This window comes from Gymnoscopelus microlampas (assembly GCF_963454915.1).
Source record: "Gymnoscopelus microlampas genome assembly, chromosome: 12".
Taxonomy (NCBI): domain Eukaryota; kingdom Metazoa; phylum Chordata; class Actinopteri; order Myctophiformes; family Myctophidae; genus Gymnoscopelus; species Gymnoscopelus microlampas.
In genome coordinates, this window is record NC_139949.1 from 17,918,923 (window position 1) to 17,935,819 (window position 16,897).

The window sequence follows — 16,897 nt, forward strand, 5'->3', positions numbered from 1 at the left end:
GGCTGTCCGGGGACTCTACAAAAAACGTTCCCCCTCCTCCTTACACTCTTTTATCTTCTTTATTCCCTCCCTCTCCGCTGGGAGGTGGTCGGTCTCCGATTTAATAAGTAACCTCAACGAGGTGTGTTTCTTTTCGCCTCTAGCCCCGTGCTAGACCGACTGCCCCCATGTCGACGAACAGGGCAGCGTCCTTCTCTCCCCCTGTTCCCTCTCTCCACTCTCCCTTCTTCCGTCTCCCCTTTTCTCCATATCTCCCTCTCTCTCTCTCTCTCTCTCTCTCTCTCTCTCTCTCTCTCACTGTCTGTCTGTCTGTCTTTCTCCTTTCATCTGAATGGAGAAACTGGCCAGTCCAGAACCGGCTGCCAGCCTGCCGCCGGTTGCCGGGGCTCCCGATTCCATGGGGGCCCCTGCTGAGGGAGACGAGGCGACGGCCGTCAGCTCCAAGCTGTTCCGGTGTGCGTATGTGCAGCGACTGCTACCTTTGGCCTACAGGGAGGAACTGTACCATGTCCTGCGGCTCACAGGCCCGCTGGTGAGTAGGGGAAAATTGGGAGCACAGCGGGGGGTGCTGTTAATGCTCCGTCTGTGCACTGTACAATTTAACATGTATGTGCCCTCTACCCCCGTTAGACAAAACAGTGCTTTTATCTGATTGTTATTCTATTCCTGATGTGCATGGTCATAATTTAAAAGTCCCTGTCTTGTTTGTCTCTCCCCCTCCCTCTCTTTGTCCCTCTACAGCTGATATCTCGGATTCTCAATTTCCTATTGTCATTTGTGAATACCATATTCTGTGGTCATATAGGCAATGCAGAACTGGCTGGATATGCACTTTTCTCAGCGGTATGACTTAATACTACTATTACTAATACCACTATTTCTACTACTACTACTAATAATAGAAATATTGATACTACTGTAAATGTACATCATGTAAAAAATATGGATAGGCACAGGAGGACAGAGTGGGGCAGAGGGGGACAGGGATCAGGATCTTGTGAGTTTCTCCTGTGATGGGGTCAGGGAATCAAATTCAGTGAGTGCATTCTGACTTGATGCTACAGTTTTCAGAGGCAAGGGAGACAATGATATTCAGAGGTTTGACTGACATACACACATTAAAATCCTCAGTGTTCATTTAACTCTGTGTGTGAGTGTACAAATTAAACCAATTGTAGACAAATGGACGCGTGCAGCAGGGGGGGGGGGCAAAACAATCTCGTCAAAATGCATTTATTATTATTTTAATTACTCGCTGCTGAGTGCCTAATGATGTGTTGGGTGGACAGTGCAGTGCAGACAAAGGAAGAGCTGCTCTTGCAGGTTTCAATCCAAGGCCAACTGGGGTAAAGTCACGTTTCTGCAGGCGAGAGTCTTAACATAAATACTTAACTATACATAACACTGCTTAACTACATAAGGAGTCGTCTGTGTACATAGATCTCACACACCGATTGATCTGAGCACAGTGCCCTTCTTTTAAAGTGGTGTGCATAACGAAAGGCCAGTGGTGATGAGGGGAAAAAAGTCCAGACTGGTATGGGAGGTTCTCGTCGGCTATGATAACCTCAGTGTTGCTACAGACCACTTCAAGAATAGCTTGTCACTGCACTCAGTGCACATCACTCATTAAACATCTGAAGGCAAAATAGACTCAGGTTAGTCTTTGATATGAAAAAGTATCACTTAACCCCAAAGAAATTGGTACAAAAGGTTTTTCAATGGATTCTGGTAGTATTGGGCATGCTAAATAACATACCAATAATCAAAAAAAAACTTCCGGAAAGGCGTAATTGTCAAGATGGCGTCCAAGATTGCTGCTGGGAGCTAGAAATGGCTACCGGTATCTCAATTGAAGAAAATGATACAAAAGAGTTTAATTGATCCTGGTACCTCTAGGCATGCTTGATAACACACAAAAAAATGTACACATGTATACGTTTATGTAATTTAGCATGCCTGCCAGAAAAACCTTTTGTATCAATGTTTTGGGGGTTGAACCATATTGGCCGGTACTGTGTGTAATTTGTGTTTTTGTAATTAACAGAAGTCGCTGCAACTTGGGGCCCTGCATGTGGGGAACGACGCAAGTCGTTCCATTTAACTATGTGGCACAAACATGATGCGAAGGTCGGCCAAACAGTTAGACAACTAGGGATTTATATTGGCTTAGTGGCACAAACGTGACGTGATGCTCAGCCAATCCGTCGGGTTTTCCAATCAGGGAAGCTGATGCACTCAATCCCCCAACACACAGAGAGTTTCTGCCTCTTTCTGAGACCGACAGATACAGATATTCGTGCTTTTTATGTTCTCAGAAACCGTTATTCCGTCCAAATTGCCATTCGGCTCCGCACAGCTCGGGGTCATATAAGACACACACGGCGAGTTTGAGACTGTTCAGTCGGACGCTTTCCGTTAATTATAGTATACATACTATTAAGTGTATGGCCCAGGAAATACTGCTAGTCACAGTCTCTGTGAAACAAGAGAGGTGAGGATGACATGGTTTGGACATATGCAGAGGAGTGATAAGGGGTACACTGGGAGAAGGATGTTGAAGATAGAGCTGCCAGGCAAGAGGAGACCCAGGTGGGAATTAGCCTAAAGAATAAGAAGAAAAAGAAGACAGTCTCTGTCCCAAAATGATAGGAAGAGCACTGAAGTACAAATGCATTATTCCATGTAAAAACTTTTACATAATCATCGTTGTGTCTACTTTGCTCTTTGCGGGGTGGACCGAAAATAGCTATCTATAAGCTCACAACGCGTTGCAACCGCGATGCGTTGTGACTGTGAGCTTACAGATCGGCTATTTTTGGTCTGTGACATCGTTGCATAAATCGGGCTTTGCAATAAATAAAGCAAGCAATTTTGCAAAGGTGATGGAGACAGTGCTCAGAGAACAATGTCTGGGTTGAAAGAACAATGCTTGTACGTGAAAGCTTCCAATGGGTAACATCAAATGAAATTTCAACATAATCATGTAGTAGATGAAGTGAAGCCACTTTTAGAATATGCAGATGGAGAAAGTAAGATGACTCATCCTGTCGTCGCAAAACCAGAACAGGAATACATTCAGTTAATTTCCCTACATTATGGTGGTTCTGCCTGCCAGAACAGAAATGTAATCTTCTGGTTGAACTGCTCATACTGTACCTTAAGAGCTACTTTTAATTCCTCTTTTTATTTTGTAGGCAGTTCTCTACCTTTTGCATGTTCTTTATTTTATTGAGATGGATTAGTTACAACACAGGTTTCTTTCTTTCTATCTATCAAATTCAATTCATAAGATGATTGTGCCAGTTGAACCCATTTCAACATCAGTATTTTGGGCATGTTATTATGGCCATTTTGCAATCTGGGGGCCGCAGCCAGAGGCTATGTCTATTTGGGGCCCTTGGAATGGAGCATTTTTGGAAGCCATGAGTTGCAATAGAGGCTAGGTGCAGGTATAGGGTCCAGTCTGACTGACCAGCAGTGGTGGAAAAAGTACTACAATGTTTTACTTAAGTAAAAGTATCAACACTGCAATGGCGAAATACTCTGTTACAAGTAAAAGTGTGTTTTTTTTGCGTAAAAGTACGAAAGTATCAAAGTATTTTTGGCATCAAAATATACTTAAAGTACCAAAAGTAAAAGCACTCATTATGCAGAATGTCCCGTTATCATATATCAAAAATGTATACAAATCTTTTGAAAATAGCAGATCTACAAGCTCACATTGTATTTTCAAATAGCCAATGTTTAAATAAGGCTGAAGTGGTTAATGTATGTTTTGTAATAATAATCCAATTCTATAAAGTAACTAGTAGCCTAACTAAAGTTTTCCAATAATTGTAGTGCAGTAAAAAGTACAATATTTAACTCTGAGATGTAGTGGAGTAGAAGTAAAAGTATTACAAATTGGAAATACACCAGTAAAATAAAAGTACATCAAAATTGTACTTAAGTACAGTACTTGAGTAAATGTACTTAGTTACTTCCCACCACTGCTGGCCAGCAAGGTTTCATGTGGTTGGTTCCACTACACCACGTATGAGTGCCTTTCCATTCTAGTAGAGAGTAATCTGTTGCATCGAGTGTGTTGTTGAAATGTCACAATAATTCGTCAACAACAGAGTTTGTCTCATGCTGTCAACAGACATAACAGTGATGGCCTAGTCTAGTGGTTCCCAAAGGTGTGCCGTGAGATAAGTCCCGGTGTGCCTTTTAGTGGATTTAGTGACAAGCACACATTATTATAACAATAGCAATATTTGCAACTATATACAAAAAGTGATAAAAATGTACTATATCAGTACTTTGTGCACACTCATTTCCCATATTATGCAAATTCTATACCCTAAAATATATATATTTTAACCACTTTCAACCTGATGTTCCAATTTTGTGCAATAGGCAAACCTTTATGCAACGTGTTGTGAGTGAGCTTGTAGATCGACTATTTATGATTGAAAATGTGTGAAAGCCTGAAATGCGGCTTAAGTGATTAGGCTTTTTATCTAGCATTAGTAAAAAAAATAACGTTTACAAAGTGATAGGAGTGATAGCATAGTTATATAGGCCATTTTGCACAGATATGAATACGGGTGTGTCTTGAGATTTTGAGCAAATAAAGTTTGAAAACTACTGGCCTAGATGAGCAGGGTTGCAACAGACAACACTTGTAATTGTGTGCTGTCTCTCAGTAATTAGAAAGCAACATGAAAGCGGGGGTCAGGGTAGCCCTCTAATCCAGTGGTTCTCAAAGTGGGGTTCGGGGGCCCCCAGGGGTCCTTGGGGTGGTTCCAGAGCGTCCCCAGCAAAAGTAGTTACAATAGCATCACAATCATTTTAACCACTTTATATCCATTTACATGTTGGCTATTCAAAAATAGCAGATCTACAAGCTCACAGAGCGTCACTTCGTGCAGCACAGCGAGCTTGTACATCTGCTATTTTTGAACGTTTTTGAAAAATATTGAAAATGTTTGTAAAATGTTGAATCATTTAAACATTTTTTTTACATAATGTTCTCTTCTGGGGGTTCCCTGGCATAAAACCTTTTCAGATGGGGGTCCGCGGCCAAATACATATCAATTTGGGGTCCTTGACAAGGTTTGAGCACCACTGCTCTAATTTACCGTAAGAAGACAAAGGTTAGAAAGGGTCACAGTAGTAGGACACCGGATGACTTTTTGGATTTTGTAGTAGAACTGATAGGAATACTATAAAACAAAGTTCACTTGGCTGTAAAGCTCAAACAAACATGCGAGTCCAAAGTCAGCTTCCTAATACTGTACATTGTGGGGACGTCACGCACTGCAGTCTTGGTTCTCTGGGCTATTCTGGAGAGAATTCATTGGGATCAAAGAATATTTAAGTGTTTGTCAGAGTCCATTAGAATAACAGATAAACACATTTATCGCACATCCATAAACACTAATATCTAAATGTCGGTAACGCAAAATGAGTCATCATGACAGTAATAATAAATTAATAAATTAACCCTGGCGTACCTATTTTGGTCACATTTACAAAAGATGAATGTTTTATATACATATACGTTCTTTATATACATATACAGATGTTTATCGAGGCGTTAGTGATAGTGTATGTATGGTCACAGGTTATCTCAGATGAGATTACAAAACCGATGTTGTCACCACAAAGCTTCAGGTTACTGGTCTGAATGAGAAGCGGATATTCACACAGAGGCTAAACTAATCTGTACTTCCGCTCGGGACCAATGGTCCAGGATGGTCAGCATCCATAGTTTTCCTCACCATCTCTTCCTTCGCGCGCTCCCCCTACAACTTGTTCCTTATGCCTAATTTATACTTTGTTTTATTGACCACGTCACTCCACAAGTGTCACGGCAGCATGACAATGTACAGTATAAATTAGCCTTTCCATCACATCCTGTAGCCGTCATTCACAGAGAGTGATAAAGGTACATCCAGAGCACAATAGTGAAAGTATAAAATAGAGCTTAAGTGGTTAACAGCACTCTGACACTTTAGGTTATTAGTTTTATTGTTGGCGTTTACTTTCACCTCACAGTGGCTTTAGCAACATGCCGCTACAGCAGGAATGATGGTGACGTCATGCTCTAAGCCAAATTGGGAAAGCTTGTGGAATGAATGTTGCAATTGTTGTCAGAAAGAACGGTTTGAGAGATTCACATTCATGGTATTTGTGATAAAGGATTTTTGCCTTTTAGTTTGTTGATTGTGAATAACAAAGTTTCCACAGACAAACTGACTGACAGTGTACTCTGAACGCAATACAATTCCCAGTGTGCATTTAACTCTGTGTACACATTTGTTCACTCAGTGTTACAAATGGATGAATTAACACTAAGGTCTTTACTGTGCTGGAGAGGGACCAGACAGGTGGAGTTGTGGACACGTGCTGTACTGCAAGTTTATTGGAGAGCAGCTCAAAAGGACATTCTATTCTCAATGAACTCCGGCTAACACAGTTCACAAGGATCCCAAGGTATAGAGAGGTTCAGGCAGATGAACAGACTGTGAAAAACGTATTCATGCTGTGGTTATAAAACGCAAAATAAAAAAGTAAACAGTGTTACAGATACCCTGTGAAGCAAATGTTGTGGTGGACTCACCCAGGACTCACCCTTAGTCTTCGCCAAAGCTTGTCACACATCATACAGAAGCAGATCAAAAGGACGGCCCTGCCCAAAACGGTGCTATGGCTTTATTCCAAAGCACCATTGGTCCAGTGGCGCAAATTATTAGTAACCCAAATATCTGAACATGTTCAGCCTATTGGGGTTTCGGAATAATGGGCTGCCATAACAATGGACAGGCCCTTCCCAACATGGGTTGTATTTCGCATCGATTGTCTAATTTTCCATGTTGTTTTCCATTTTGTCAGACCATCAACCTGAGCACAGTAGCCACAGGCTTTGGCCTCGCTATGGCTTGTGACACACTCATTTCTCAGGTGAGCACAGTACTTTATGTTATTATAATAATACAATAATACTTAATAAGGGCATCATGTGATATGATATGATATAAAGCAACTCATTTAGATGCCCAGACCTTCTATCTTATGTACAGCATGCTTGTTCTTCTAGACCTATGGCAGTAAGAACCTGAACCGTGTGGGAGTAATCCTCCAGAGGAGCATGTTGATACTACTGCTGTTCTGTCTGCCCTGCTGGGGTCTGCTCATCAACTCACAGAGCCTACTACTGCTCCTGCAGCAGGAAGAGGAGGTGGCCAGGTAAGTTCACACAGATGAGAGAATATGTACTTTTTCCAGCTGCCCTTGGCCAGTGGTGTAAAGTAACTAAGTAGATTTACTCAAGTACTGTACTTAAGTACAATTTTGAGGTATTTTTTTACTTTACTGGAGTATTTCCAATTTTCAATACTTTTACTTCTACTCCACTACCTCTCAGAGGCAAATATTGTAATTTTACTCCACTACAATTATTTGAAAACTTTAGTTACAAGTTACTTTGTAGATTTCGATTTATTACTAAACATACATTAACCGCTTAAGCTCTATATATAAGACACAACGTGTCGTGATGCGACACGTTGTGAGCTTGTAGATCTGCTATTTTCAAAAGATTTTTATACATTTTGAATTTTTTGAAACTTGAAATGGGAGATTCTGCATTATGAGTACTTTAGGTACAAGGAAACTTTTGGTACTTTAGGTATAGTTTCATGCCAATACTTTTGTACTTTTACTCAAGTAAATTTTGTATTCTGTACTTTTACTTGTAATGGAGTATTTCTACATTGCAGTATTGATACTTTTACTTAAGCAAAAAATGTGAGTACTTTTTACACCACTGCCCATGGCCAACAGAGAGATTACGCTTCTGGTCTTCAGGCAGGATACTCTGCTACAAATGCAGAGTATCTTGCTCTATTATAATTGGACACCTTATCTCTTCATTGGATCACATGCATGCGATATACAGTATATATATATATATATATATATATACACAGCACGTGCATACGTTTTGTACATACTGCATGCAAGTAATAATAATGGTTCCTTTGGAAAACAAAGGGACAAAGACACATTTACAGAAATAAATACACACTATTTGTACTGAAGTGATAAAAGGTTTGTACTTTTCTAGAATTGCCCAGCTGTATGTGATGGCATATCTCCCTGCTATTCCAGTGAGTGTATTTTACTAAACTTCTCTGCTAGAAGATGTTCTGTAGATAATGTCATGTATGTTGACTAACTCTGACATGTTCTGCTTACAATGTATATACACTAGCTTTCTTTAATTTGAATGACAATACCTACAAGTCAGTGTTATGTATATAACAGTATTAGACATAAGCATAGCCAGCCATTAGCCAATCATATCGCTGGCTATGCAGCATACTGGTTCCGTGTTTGGGATTGAATTATATTGTGTTGATTCCTCTGTGAATCAAGGCAACAAGCATCATTTCTGAAAATCTTGTCTGGGACGGAGAAATACATTCTCCTTTGGGAGAATGTATTCCTGGAAAATATATTTGACAGGAATTTCAAATAATCTCAGATGATCTCATCAAATCTACACGTTAGAGTGTGTTTGAGAGTTCTGCTGTCTGAAAATGACATTACCCCCCTACAGGCTATGTTCCTGCATCAACTACAGGTTGCTTACCTCCAGAATCAAGTAAGAGTTCATTCCTACAGGCTGGGTTGAAAAATACAAACAAGCTCTCAAAGTCATTTTGGTCTGACTATAACCTCTCCTGTTCCCGACTGTAAATTCCATTTTGTTTCATCGGACAGGGGATCATTTTGCCCCAGATGTACACGGCAGCAGCAGCAAACATCATGAACGTGGGTTACAACTACGTTCTGATCAACGTCCTGGAGATGGGCGTGCTGTAGGTGTTTACCATGATTTGCTCTTCCTGTCCTCCTCAGAATGTTTTCATCTCTACATAAGCCCCCAAAACACTTTTAGTCCATAAATTATTCAATTCATTAATTATTTTCAAGTTAATTGGCTTGTCAGTAATCGTATGACTTATCTGCAAATAAATACTAGGTTAAGAACAGTGGTGTAAAGTAACAAAGTACATTTACTCAAGTGGACATCAAGTACTGTACTTAAGAACAATTTTGAGGTACTTTTACTTTACTGGAGAATTTCCAATTGTCTATACTTTTACTACTACTCCAATACATCTCACAGGCAAATATTGTACTTTTAGTCCACTACAATTATTTGAAAACTTTAGTAACTAGTTACTTTGCAGATATAAATTATTACATTATAAAACATACATTAACCACTTTAGCCCTGTTTTATACCAGGGCTATTTGAAAATAGCCTAGCTTGTTGATCTGCTATTTTCAAGCATTTTAGTACTTTTGCTTTTGGTAATTTAAGTACATTTTTGTGTGTGTGTGTGTGTGTGTGTGTGTGTGTGTGAGAGAGAGAGAGAGTGAGTGAGAGAGTGCATGTGTAAGAATAAGCTGTATGCATGTCTACATGGACATGCCATGTGTAAATTCACAATAGTCTTCTATACAGTAAGTGAAGCACACATGTGTCTGACTGTTTGTGTGTGTGTGTGTGTGTGTGTGTGTGTGTGTGTGTGTGTGTGTGTGTGTGTGTGTGTGTGTGTGTGTGTGTGTACTTACAGAGGATCGGCAATTGCTAACAGCCTCGGTTGTATCACCATCTGTCTGCTTCTCTATGGTTACATCCGTTGGAAGAAGCTTCATAAACAGACGTGGGCAGGTGAGATGTAACAAAGCATTAGCATGCATAGTCATGCATGCCTCACACACACACAAATACACACACAGATGAGCTAAAAGAAATAATCACAATAATCTCTGTCTTCTCTGGGTTGGCCCTCCATCTAGGCTGGTCCAGTGAATGCCTTCAGGACTGGGGTTCATATATGCAATTGGCCATTCCCAGCACTCTCATGGTCTGCTTTGAATGGTGGATCTTGGAGGTGGGTAGTTTCCTTGCAGGTCAGTATTTGTGAGTTTGTATTTGTGTATCCTGACTAAAAATGCTAATTCTTTATGATTGTTGTAAGGCAATTATAAGAAATTGTGTCAAGTGTTTCATAATGGGTTCTATATTAGGAGAGGGATTATGTTTTTCCTCCAGTGAGTCTGTCCGTCTGCCCGCCTGTGAACAGCTAATCTCGGGCATCACTGTAGTAGTAGCAAAAATCGGAAGCTACGTTCTTGATTTGAGTTTTGACGACTCATACATAACTGTAGAGTGTATGGCTTTACATGCTTCCTGGTCTTTAAGTGCCAGCATGATGAGGGTGAAAGTAAAGCAAGTTAAATGCATGACAAGCCTCGTACCTCTTTCTCTGCTCCAGAAATGTTAACAAACTACAATCCATTGTGGAACATAATCCAGTGTTCCTTTTTCTTGGCATTACATTTTGTTTTTTGATTGCTGCTATCATAAAGTTAGTCAGTAATGATTGGGAAACCCCATCACCCAGCTGGATTGCATTGGTTTTAAATTAATTTGTTACTATAATGTTCATTCACATATTTGCCCGGCAACACATTATGGAGAGTTATTTCCTATCACACAGGCGCAGAGCAGCGCCACCAGCTGGACGTCAGCTGTAGACTGTGGCTCTGTGCTGTTTTTCTTTAAATGAGAGATGTCATCAGACCCAAAGCGATCTGATCATTTGCCGTAACCGTTGGTCCTAACAAGTCAGCTTGGTGTGTCAGGGCCTTAGAGCCCCATGCTCTCACTAGTGATGTTAGAGGCACCTTGTAAATGGCCAAATGAATGGCTTGCAAGTTGCTTTGAGTGTATTGGTTTCACAGGCTATAGGTTTCCAGACTGGTTTCCAGGCTAGGTTTCACACATATTTGATTTGTACCAATAATACTTACTGGGGACAGTTTCTCAGCAAAAATGTAATAAAAAAAAGAGAAAATTGCATGTGCATTATTGAGTGTGATTACTGTTCAACAGGTTAAAATCCTGAACATTCTCTCTGATACAGGAATATTGGGAGAGGTGGATCTTGCAGCCCAGCATGTGTTGGCGGAACTGTCAGCCATTACATATATGGTATGATTTGTCTAACCATCACCTACAGTATCATTCTATCACAGTGGTTCACAAAGTAGGATCCGGGACCCCAGGGGTCCTTGAGGGGGCCCTCAGCTAAATTGGTTTAGCCACTTTTACAACTGTTTGAAAATAGCCGATCTACAAGCTCACAATGAGTTGTGAGCTTGAGAAAAACATACAAAGAAAAGAATACAAGGATATAGTGAACTTCTTTAAAAGTAACTGACCTCCGGTATCAGTTCCCTCTAGGTGTCCATGCAGCTGCCTGCGTGCGTGTTGGAAATGCCCTCGGGGCTGGTGACACTCCAAGGGCCATTGTTACCTGCAGAGTGACTCTGGCTTTGTCAGGTATGAGGAACATACCAGACGAGATGCGCGCACGCACGCCACACACACGCACGCACCCCCCCCCCCCCCCCCCCACACACACACACACACTCGTTCGTTGTTAAAATTGCATTTTCTTTTTTTCTAGGCATCCTTTCGGTGTTTCAGGGTGTTGTTATTGCTGCCTCCAAGTCTGTGATCGGTTACATATTTACCTCAGATGAGTGAGTAATGTTTAATTCATACTTATAATAATACAAATAATAATAATAAACCACATTTAATACAAAATGTCTCCTTTCTACATCTGCAGAAATATTGTGGCGATCGTTTCTGAAACCCTCACTCTTTACACTTTCATACAGTTCTTTGAAGGACTATTGGTAAGTTATGATTCGAGGACTTTCGGATAAAAATTTATATTTTGGCTAAATATGTTCCTCCAAGGCCGCACACACTACGGCCTCCTGGTGAGACACTGGCGATTCCATGTGTATATCAAAAGGCATGTGGTTTCCAATACCATCCCTAGGACCAACCTGTATAGGGGTCAGTAGTGACAAGACCACACAAGTGTGTGGGGAATTGAAAAGTAAAAAAGGGAACATCTGTCAAGAAAAAAAAAAGTCATATTAAGTAAAATGTCAAATCATACAGTGAAAGGAAGGAGGATACTGGTGCTAGTTTGTGCTTCTCATATTAATTTCTGTGTATCTTCAGTGTGTTTGCTCTGGGATCATGGTGGGTGCTGGGATGCAGAAAATTGCTGCATTGTCCAACTTGGTGTCCTACTACGTCGTAGGGTTGCCGGTAGCAATAGCACTGATGTTTGCTGCCAACCTCAGAATATTAGGTAATGCTTTGCTTACTGTGTAGAAGAGTATTATGAATTTACACATGGCATGTCCATGTAGACATGCATGGACATGCCAAATGTCCATCCCAATATGTTTCATTTGACATATACATTTGATTAGTTTCTCCTTATACACACTCTCTCTCTCTCACACACACACACACACACACACACACACACACACACACACACACACACACACACACACACACACACACACACACACACACACACACACACACACACACACACACACACACACACACACACACACACACACACACACACACCTGCTTTCTCATTTGGTTTAGCCGTACAAGTACACACTAAAACACACAGTAATATGTCTCCCTTTTGTTTCAATGCTGTTGTTTCCCCATCAGCTGTGGTTGTGAATAAACTACTAATTTTGATATTTTCCTGCATGTGTGTGTGTGTGTGTGTGTGTGTGTGTGTGTGTGTGTGTGTGTGTGTGTGTGTGTGTGTGTGTGTGTGTGTGTGTGTGTGTGTGTGTGTGTGTGTGTGTGTGTGTGTCAGGATTCTGGCTGGGTATCTTCATTTGTGTCGTATTTCAGACAAGTTTCTTCATTTTCATCATCTTTAAACTGAACTGGAAGAAAGTCACAGCGGAGGTAGGATGTCCCCTAAATCCTATACAGCCCCTACAGATTATCAGATATCAAACCTGCCTTACCATTTTCATTTGCCAACAACATACCCAGTTCAGTTGTATGTACTGGAGGAAAGAGGATAATCTGACTTCTTTCTCATCTGAACTGGGAAGTAAATTGCACAAACTGTGAAAGTCAAGATTTCTCTTTTTGAAAACCAGATGACACCAAACACACAAAAAAGCCCAAACTCAAGCTTTCAACAATAATCTGAAAATCATGCAGTAGGTCACAACTTCACAAGCAAAGACGGTTGATAAGTAGCTTAATTAAGTAATAATTATCCCTTGAACCACATTCAAAAATCCCATCCTGACAAGAGGCCATGCTTGGATTCCTTAGAGACTTAAGAATAAATTATTGAAGTTATTTTCTTTTCGAGCAGCAATTGTACAATATATTTTCTGAACGCTAGCAATATATTGAATATTTTATCAGACACAGCATTTATCACCAACACCTTCTTGCAAGTCCACCCCCTGGACATGGCACTAGTATGTCACAGGGAACTACACCCCAATCCAACCCTTGATGTCATGTGCCAAGCAGGGTGGCATTGTTATAGTCTTTGGTATAACCCGACCAAGGGATTGAACCCCAACCTCCCAATCTCAGGGTGGACACACAAGGCCACTGAGCTGGTCATACCTATATGCCATGGCTCGGGGCTATTTACTTACTTAATAATGCTAAAGACAAACACAATTAAATATAGAGTATAGCCACGACCTAAGGAAGACACAGTGTTGGCGAAACCGGTCGGTGTCTTTGGTGTTTTATTGTCTTTACATATGTGTAGCCCTGTCGTCTAATTAAAAGGCTTTTTAAAGTGACTCCTTGCTCGACTGTGCTAGAAGTTTGCCCTTTGATGGACCCCTTTTCATATACAGTATTTGATTACTGGCTCTCATGTGCTTTTGCAGGCACAAGTGCGAGCTGGCAAGACAATGATTGTCGCATCAAACCGTCCTGTTAGTCCAACGGTAACAACACTCCCTGATGTATCAGACTGTCCTAATACAGTAAGTGTGTTTTTATTTAACAACACAGATCTGTGTCACTTAACCAATTGAACCCTAGCATTCATATTCTGGTGGTGGCATTTGCAGAAAACAATTGATCTACAAGCTCACAATGGTAGATCTGCTATTTTCAGCTAAGAGATTTGGTCAGACAATATCCTTTTGATAATAGTGTGACAATGTATGTATTTTTACATAATGTTTATTATCAATAAAGAGGTCAAAGTCAAAGGTGTGTAGAGGGAAAGGGTTTTGTGACGTTCTATATTGTCTGAATCAACTTTGTTCGCATTCGTTTACGTGCTAAAAGAGTGACTTTGAGAGAAGTTTTACCGTACAATGTAAGTCAATGAGGAGCATATTTGGAACTAGAAATGTTGTTCCTGAAGAAACAATGTGGGCTCGCTTTAAAGCAAAATAGTCAAAGTATGACAGAGGGAGAGGTATGTCATGTGGTGTGGGTGGTGGAGTGTGGGTGTGTGTGTCTGGGGGTGGTAGTTTTGGAGCTTGAAATACACACACGTTTTAGCATCAAAATATATTTTGAGTACCAAAGTAAAAGTACTTAAATGTTCAGAAAATAGCAGATCTACAAGCTCATCACGCATCACATTGTAGATCGGCTTCTCTTTTACCGTATATAGTTTGTATGACAGAGGGGGGTATGTCATGTGGTGTGGTGGGGGAGTATGGGGTGTATGTGTGTGTGTGTGTGTGTGTGTGTGTGTGTGTGTGTGTGTGTGTGTGTGTGTGTGTGTGTGTGTGTGTGTGTGTGTGTGTGTGTGTGGGGGGGGGGGGGGGGGAGTTTGGAGCTTACAGTGTACAAACGTTTTAGCATCAAAATATACTTTGAGTACCAAAGTGAAAGTACTCAAATTTTCAGAAAGTAGCCGATCTACAAGCTCATAACGTGTCACATTGTAGATCGGCTGTATGTGGTTACAGTAGGTTTTGTATTAATAATAAAATCTGCAAAGTAACAAGTAACTAAAGCTGTCAAATGCTGTCATTGTAGTGGAGTAGAAGTAACAAAAAATGGAAAGGAAAGTAAAAGGACCTCAAAATTAAACTGTGCATGGTAAGCACTTGCATAGTACTTGATTAAATATACTTAGTTACTTTGCAGCACCACTGCCTGACAGCCAATGACAGCCAGCTGCAATGAGTGCTAGAGTGTGCTTATATTAATGGTCTTAACTAAAAATGAAATATTAAAAAAATAAATATCTGTAGAGTAAAAAATGTGGCCACAGTGACTTTACGAAAACACGGGGCATTTCTCCTCTGTCCTTCTCTCTCCCCACTAGCAAAACCCATTGGAAATGCATTGGTTGCTTAAAGTTAATTATTTCAAAAACAACAAATTATTTCAAAAAGAAAAGTACAAGCACCCATGTCCACAGTAAGCTGGATATTTTACAGTTTGAATGGAGTTTCTAAGGGAAAGTATGTAGGAGTAGTTAGGTGCCAAACTTTTGCGGAGAAGATAGAAATAAACGACAATAGCTATAGTGTGCTCGCTGCTGCTGCAGCGAGCCCACAATTATCAATTTATAATAAATGAACCAATTTTTTTAATTCTTCACCTTTTTCCTTCTCTTTAAAGGCCCAGCTGGAGGGTGATGGGTTTCCTGCTGGTTACAGCGCTGTCAGCACCCAGGATCGGGATCTGAAACCAAGGCCTGAGATGGAGGGCAGCAGCAAGGGCCCCTTAGAGACACAGGGAGAAATAGAGGGTGTTAAAAACACACCAGGCATCAAACCCAACGCCAAGCTCTCTCTCACTCAGCTGATCCTCCGACGAGGACTCACCCTCTTGACCACAGTTCTCATCCTGGCTGTAGGCATTACCGTGCACTTTGTCTTGCCCCTACCAGAGGTCTCTGCTCAGAGCAGGAGCAACTTTACCACAGACTGGGCGAATAACTCTACACCAACCCCAACAGCTTACCTGGAACTGACCACACACCCCTAAGCAGTAATGAATGTTATGTCTTATAGCTACACATGGTTCTATGATCACAAGCGGAGCCTTTAAGCCACACATGCTCATACACTGTCAAATGCAGTGTTCATTTAACTCTGAGATTTCTCATTTAAGTGAGTAGTCGAACCGAGCCAGTTTGTGGCAATTGATTGGCTTGTGACCCAGCAGACATCTAGTGGTCACTTCAGGTCTGGCAAAAAAAGTAGCAATTTTCCAAATGTATTCCTACCTATTTTGCCCTTTTGCTTTCAATGTTCTGTGAAATAATGACAACTAAAAAGTTTTGATCTTTTTTTCCCTTTTGCTACAAACTGCATATGTGGTAAAAAGCCAGTATACAGTGTCAAAGGATACAGCATTCAGTTCTCAATTCACCATGGCAGCTTCGAGAGTAGACTGAAAATAGATGTATTATTGAGTCAGCAGGTGTGTACTGCATTACTGAGCACATCCAACAGACAGCCATAAAACACAATGTATATTAATTCTTACAGGTGATGGAACTGTCTTGTTGTGGTGGGGGTGGTACAGTGGAGGGTGGGGGGTTAAGCAGGACAAACAGAACGGTACATTCTAAAAGTACATTCCAAACATTTTCTTATTACGTTTCAAAATATACAAAGGTGGCCAACAAAATACAGTATATTTTGGACTAATATATGGGAGAAAATACATTTTGAGAGGCCCAAAATATGTACATTATCTAAAATATAATTCCAATATAAAATGTCCAACTGTATGTTTGACCAGTTTTTATGGGGTTGTGCAAAACCCTGACCAATGATACATACTATACTGTATGCAGTGTTGGACAAGCTACAGCTCACCCATTATTGAGTATTGGGACATATCATGTCCTACCAAAACATTTCAAATTATTACTTATTAACACACTATTTAAAATAAATTGTTGGTTGAAAATATATTCTTAAAGCATTTAATTACATAAGGTGATTTATACAATGTTTT

The 16,897-nt window shown here is 40.5% G+C and overlaps 1 protein-coding gene across 1 annotated transcript; it reads left to right on the forward strand.

Annotated features, from left to right (window-relative positions):
• Positions 1–331: 331 nt before the first annotated feature.
• LOC311057243 (multidrug and toxin extrusion protein 1-like) lies at positions 332–16,102 on the forward strand (the record flags this gene model as incomplete). The annotated part of the gene is made up of 17 exons (XM_084074194.1): positions 332–532; positions 742–843; positions 6,883–6,951; positions 7,088–7,236; positions 8,117–8,159; positions 8,612–8,656; positions 8,776–8,873; positions 9,639–9,736; positions 9,865–9,978; positions 10,995–11,062; positions 11,305–11,413; positions 11,541–11,616; positions 11,706–11,775; positions 12,113–12,245; positions 12,786–12,880; positions 13,843–13,941; positions 15,548–16,102. 17 exons carry the CDS (start codon positions 332–334, stop codon positions 15,914–15,916), a joined length of 1,938 nt encoding a protein of 645 aa, XP_083930320.1. The 3' UTR covers positions 15,917–16,102.
• Positions 16,103–16,897: the final 795 nt, after the last annotated feature.